Here is a 6,728-nt window from a genome sequence, read left to right on the forward strand (position 1 = left end):
CTATCTGGCGTAGCTATCTTCTACCCCCGGGACCCAGAACCCTACTTGATCATGGCAGGAAGTCAAAAAATATTCATCGAATTTATCTAGTCTATACAGAGAGGCAATTTTATGTGTTTCCCCATTTATGCCTCACAATGGATAGGTAGATAGGGATTACATTTACCAACATACCGAGAGAGAGAGAGAGAGAGAGAGAGAGAGAGAGAAAGAATATGAATGCAAGGTCATGTGGCAGGTCTCATACATTAATAAAGCACTAGAGATTTGTTAAGCCAAGGCTGAGGATGGCAGGTCCAGTGCTCTTTTCTATTTTCTCCCTTCCCTAAGTCTCCCCTCTTATTGCTTTATGTCATATTACCAGATTTCTGATTCTTTCTTTTGGCCTGGGAAAATGGAGTTGATTTTTATGACATAATACATCATCTGCTACTTGCCCACCCCATGAAGGTCTCAGAGTCTAAAGGAGAAGTGAATAGTAGCCTGAGAGCATGAAGCAGGGTGCAGGACAGCTGAAGCTGCTACCATATTCCTGACTCAATTTCTTTCCTCTAAGGTGAATAGAATGATTGAAAGAAGCATGAAAAAGGAAACAATGATTAACTTTTTCCTAGGATAGCTGAAGTCTATTTTCAAGGTGGTAAACAAAGACTTTAATAAACATCTCTATGTTCCAAGTCTGACCTACTGACTCCAAAAAGCAGAGGCAAAGTTATTTTTTAAAAAATCCTGGAACATACCTGTGTTGAGGTTGCAAACCATAAATTTCATGGTTAAAGCGAACATTTAATTTATTCTCTGCCCATCTGTTGATTAAGAATGTAGGGTATAATTTGCTTAAGATAGAGTTGAAACGAGTAAAGAGGATAGTGTCCATGGGCATCCCATGATCCCAGACCCGGTTCCAAATCCATGTACCCCGTCTTGTGCTGAGAAACACCTAAAAGAGAAGGCAAATAAAAAATAACTGCCTGGAAATATATTTCCTTTCATAGTATGCTTTTTTTCAGCCCTTCAGCTTATTTGGCTCATGATGAGAAATAGATAAGAGCTCTCTTGCCTTTTTAGCCTGAAGTGCTCCTCTCTTCTCAAATTCAAGTAGACCGACAGATATAGTCACACACAGACACACATAATCACACATACCGGTACACCTGGCATGTTGCTTATAGCTCCAGAGACCTGCCCAAGCTTCCTTCCGGATCCCACCCACTTACCCTTTGCACCTTCTCCCAAGCAGTGCTTGATGCCTGCAATCTCTAAAGTTCCAAATTCTGGAAAAACCAATTAACGCAAGAAGACTAGAAATCAACAAATTGACACATAAGATCCCATCATCTGCTAACTGCAGCATTACCATATCTAGAACACTTTGTTAATTGTGTCCTCAGAATCTAAGTACGGAAGGGGTCAGAGTTGGGAGATGGTGTCATGTCATGTCAATGAAAAATAAAGAAATTTTTAAAAATGGTCTTCTGGTATGTTCATTTCTGAAACTCTTCGCTGAGCTGATAAAACCTCTAGACTTTGATAAATGTACCCAAAATGGCAGTCACTAAAGTTTGAAATATTTGTGTTTATTCNCCAATTAACGCAAGAAGACTAGAAATCAACAAATTGACACATAAGATCCCATCATCTGCTAGCTGCAGCATTACCATATCTAGAACACTTTGTTAATTGTGTCCTTAGAATCTAAGTACGGAAGGGGTCAGAGTTGGGAGATGGTATCATGTCATGTCAATGAAAAATAAAGAAATTTTTAAAAATGGTCTTCTGGTATGTTCATTTCTGAAACTCTTGGCTGAGCTGATAAAACCTCCAGACTTTGATAAATGTACCCAAAATGGCAGTCACTAAAGTTTGAAATATTTGTGTTTATTCCATTAGCACTTTAAAAAAATGGATTATTAAGATGTCTACCAAGAAAAGAGGTGTGAAGAGGTAATTAACTATCAGGACTGAAGCGGTGTGGGTGCACGCTATGCATGTGTCATGGGATGCTTACATCTCAGAGCCATGGGCAGAGAATTTTAGGAGCCAAACCTGTGCAGCTACGTGACTAAGCTCAACTGCCAAATCAGCTCCAGAATTTCCAATGCCGACCACAATGATTTTCTTCTCCCGGAATTTCTCTGGACACTTGTATTCCCAACTGTGGATATATTGACCTTTGAACTTCTTGATCCCTGTGGGCAAGAAAAGAATGTTCAAGTAGTGGTCATTATTTTATTTTATTTTATGTAACTTCTGGCATGTTCTAAAGCTTATTACTGAACTCAAAGGCCATCTTATTTAAACATCTCATTTGCTGGTCTACTGATGCCAGTTCCGTGACTGAGCTTGCCCAACATCATCAGGCAGGATAAATCCTGCTACAGTTTTGACTGAGACTGCAAATTCCTCGCTCAAACAAACCCCCAGGTTTCTGAGAAACTCAGATATCTCATTTCTGCCTCTTTTTTACTTCTCTATATCCTCCAGGACTTCAAGGAGGAGCTCAGCTTTTACTTAACAACACATCTTCCTCATCCGTTACCTGTGTTGTTTACAACCACTGCTCTAAATCTGGTTTCCTCTAGCTTGTTTTCCTGACCCAAGCTTCATCTTTGCTGGGATGAACAAGTTTGTTTACTTCCCTTCCTGGGCCCAGAACATCCTTCCTGCTGGCACCATTGCTCCGTTCCCTACTGGGGACAAATACTCCAACATGACCCACAGTTCAGAAGCTGAGAGGATGTAAGAACTTATTTTTGCCTAAAAATTTGCTCTGACTTAAAGAAAAACCTCATATGGCAAAGCAACAAAGTCTGATTGATTTTGCAGCATTTCATCTTTTCAACAACACTGGGGTCTGAACATATAAGATTCATTTGCTCCTCATATGACATGACACTGGACAGCCTCCCTGCGTCCTGATTGTGGTCCTGTCCTTGACATGTTCCTTCTTCCCTACAGAATCTGCTCCAAAATTTCAGCTTTCTCTTGGAAGCAGTTCTTGGATATTCACCTAGTGAATGCCTGCATGGGTTTAATTGTTCCCAAACACCCTCTGTGCCAAGTTCAATTGTCTATGGGTGGGATAGGCTCCCCATCAATGATCTTACTGCAGCTATTTCAGTTATGTCTCCTCTCCTTGGCCCACTATGGTCCCTCCTACTCCCTGAAAATAGCCTTTTTTCTCATTTGTATGAAATAACAAAATCTTAGGTGAGTACTTTGACACCTAAAAGTTACTGTGTTTTCATTCACCCTTACTCTATCACCATTTCTCTTCTATTCCAAAATGAGCCCCTTGCTCTGTGAGTCACTGTGGGAGAAGACATTGAGGTCACACAAGCCTATGCATGAATCTCAGTTCTTACCAGCAGCTACATCTGTAATGTGTAAAGTGGAAATCATTTCACCTACTGCATAGGTATAGTATAAAGGTCCATTTGTATGATCCTATGATATAGTAATTGCCTGAAAAATGTTTAACTCTCTCCTTTGAATGCCTTCAATCCCATCCAGTCCCATTTTCAATGAGCATCTCTGGGACCTTGTCATTCTGTGGCCTCAATCTCCCTGCCTCCTGCAGGAAGAGTCTGCTCTTCCCACAGCCTTCCTTATTTCAGGAAATGGCAACTCCACTGCTCAGGCCAACAACATTAGAGTTATCCTTGACTTTCCTATTTTGTCACATCTCACATCTAATCCATCAGCAAATCCTCTCACTTCTGCCTTCAAACTATATCCAAGATCCAGGCACTTCTCTCTGTCTCCGCTGCTACACCCTGATCTACACCACCACCATTTCTCACCTGGATTACTGCAAGAGCCTCCACATTGGCTTCCCAGCTCACATCATTACCATCCTCTTCCCCAGTTATCTTAACAAGGTTGCTGAACTGACTGCAGCATGCTCAGTTCAAACCTCCCAGCAGCTCCCACCTCACTCAAAGTCAAAGGCCAGAGTCCAAACAAAGGACTTAAAGGCCCTTCTTGATCTGGTCCCCCATTCACTGTCTAGCATCATCTCCTTCCTTCTTTTCACTCCAGCCACACTGGCTCGATCAGGCACACGCCCACTGGAGGCCTTTGCACATGCTGTTCCTTCAGCACGGTTGCTTCCCCCAGATAACTGCATCACTTCCTCAACTGCTTTGGGTATTACTCAAATGTTCCTTTCTCACCGAAGCCTTGCCTGGCCACCTTACCTAATACTGCATGCAGCACAACTGTCTATTGCTAAAACCCCTCCTGCTTTCCTGCTAAATGCTTCTCCTCAGCAGTCATTGCCTCCAACATATCTACCATGCACACTCCTTGAGGACAGAGGCTTTTTGTTTTGTTCTCTTCTGAGCCTCTGGCTAACAACTGGTGCTCAATAGGCATTTCTTGAATTAATGTTGAATGAATAAATACCGGAATGCTAAAATCTCTAATTAACTAACTAAATAAAAAGTAGACCTCTCTTGACCAATTATACCCTTCTCTATCTTCTCATACACTGGGAAACAAAGACACTCATAGCAATGGAAGTGGGTGGGGGGGAGTCCAGCATCTCCTGAGAACCCCAAAGGACTCTCAGGCTCATCCCTGTTCAAAAAAACTGAGTATACATCCTACTTCTAGAGATGAACGGGGAGACCTCATGCAGGTAAATCATCCCTGCACTGCTCGTTACAGGCAGGCTGCTTAAGCTTCCAAATAGTAAACAATGGCATTGCAGTCTATACTAAGATGCATGGTGACTCTAGCACAAAGCTATTTGTATTTGTCACACTATGCATACATATACACCTTCAGAAATAAAGCCAAATCTTAAAATATTTTCTGTAGCTTTGATCTTACTATTTGTTGCAGACTATTACCAACAAAAAACAACCTCCCAATTGTGGTAAAATGTAGAACTTTGCTCTTAAAATAGCCCAGAAGTAGGGCTGATGAGATATTTTGTAATTTTTATTTTCAATTTTATAACATAATACATTATTTGAATGGACTTTCAAAGAGCATTCATTACTTTATAATCAGAAAAGCTAATAGTTATTGTGAAAACGAGGTAACTTTCAGAGTTATACACTTTTTTCAAAGATAACAACAGCAACAATGATAAAAACCCACAAAACCAGTGCCTTAGCATTCTGTTTGACATACCTGGAAAGCTCTGGAGGGGCAAGAAGGGATGGGCGTAAAGGCCACTGCACACCATAACCCCATCAAAGACGCAGGATTCCTGCTTGCCTTCAGCCTCGACCACAACCTCCCACTGTCCTGTGCAAGAGAAGTCGGAGTGCTTCCTCACACTGCACACCTTCGACTGGGGATGAGACAGACTCAGACTCGTGACCGCTCTTCCCAGTGCCCTCCTTTCCAAGAGCTCTTGGCCTTAGTGAGTAAGGTTGGTCATAGCTATTCTCCTCCAGGGTTTCATAAAGGAATTCCTTTAAAATTGATTTCCCTATGGAGACCTCTTTAAGTAGAGACACAGTCTTGCTTGTTCCCAACTGTGGTTCTGAATGTACTCATAATGAGTCAACATCAGATGTCCCATCTGGTGTGTCAGCCAAGCCACCCTACTTTTTTCCTAAAGGAAGTGAGGAGAGAAGCCCTCGTTGCCTTTATTGGAAATGTACGTAAAGTGAACCCGTGGTCTTGGGATCACCCCAAGGCCGAATGGATGCCTTACTGCACTTTGCCCTGGCCCAGGTCGCCACTCTCTAGAGAGGGTCTCACAGGTGCTGGTGGTCTCTACACTTACCAGGAACTGGATGTGCTTCACAAGGTCAAAGTGTTTGGCGTACATCCTGAGGTACTCCATGATTTTGGAATTGTGCAAGTAGTTAGGAAAATGGTCAGGGAATGGGTAGTCACTATAGGCTGTCATCTCCTTCGAAGTGTTGCTGGTGACAGATTTATAGATACTTGGCCTGCCACCTTCAGTCTTCTCCTGCCAAGAAAAAAAGACACTCACTGGTTTTTAGAATACAAGAGCAATGCTTAAAAAAAGAAATCTGTTAATATGTCAAATTACAAAGCTCCTGGGCTGAATTCTTTCAAAGAAAGTCAATTCTTCCTTACCTTCACTAAGAGACAAAGTATTTTGTGGAAAATAGTTAAAAAGAGCAAAAGAATTTGTTGGGGAGTGAACAGAAGGACATGGAAAGAATATGCAAAAAAAAAATGTAGAACACCAAGAGCAAAAGAATTTGTTGGGGAGTGAACAGAAGGACATGGAAAGAATATGCAAAAAAAAAAATGTAGAACTAAAAAAAATGTAAAACACCAGAGAGTGAAAATAAGCAGGAGAAGATGAGGGCTGCCTCTCTGCCCACAGAGCTTGATGCAGGTTCAAGTTCTGGACTGAGGGGTGACCGGAGAGTCCTGGGCAGAGGGTACCCAGAAAGTCCTGAGCTGTTTGTAGTGACTGATAGGGAAGAATAGCGATCATAATTATTATTATTTTTTTTTTTTTATTTATTTATTTTTTTTTTCTAAAAGATGACTGGTAAGGGGATCTTAACCCTTGGCTTGGTGTTGTCAGCACCACGCTCAGCCAGTGAGCAAACCAGCCATCCCTATATGGGATCCGAACCCGGGGCCTTGGTGTTATCAGCACCGCACTCTCCCGAGTGAGCCACGGGCCGGCCCCAAATAGCGATCATAATTAGATTAGACTTTCTCTTTTCCCTTTTTAATTATTGGCAATTTTTTCCAATTACAAGAGCAGTACATGTTTATCA

General features: G+C 41.8%; 1 protein-coding gene across 1 annotated transcript in view; it reads right to left on the reverse strand.

The window, feature by feature from the left end:
* Window positions 1-6,728, reverse strand: part of LOC103601184 (dimethylaniline monooxygenase [N-oxide-forming] 5-like) — a 15,561-nt gene that overhangs the window by 6,041 nt on the left and 2,792 nt on the right. The window contains exons 2-5 of the mRNA XM_008585564.1: window positions 5,747-5,935; window positions 5,143-5,305; window positions 2,047-2,189; window positions 741-940 (exon numbers count right to left, since the gene is read on the reverse strand). Coding sequence (XP_008583786.1) covers window positions 741-940; window positions 2,047-2,189; window positions 5,143-5,305; window positions 5,747-5,935 — 695 coding nt within the window. The remainder of the gene's footprint in view (window positions 1-740; window positions 941-2,046; window positions 2,190-5,142; window positions 5,306-5,746; window positions 5,936-6,728) is intronic.

The sequence above is a fragment of the Galeopterus variegatus genome, unplaced genomic scaffold (genome assembly GCF_000696425.1).
Source record: "Galeopterus variegatus unplaced genomic scaffold, G_variegatus-3.0.2 Scaffold3621, whole genome shotgun sequence".
In the NCBI taxonomy this organism is placed as follows: Eukaryota; Metazoa; Chordata; class Mammalia; order Dermoptera; family Cynocephalidae; genus Galeopterus; species Galeopterus variegatus.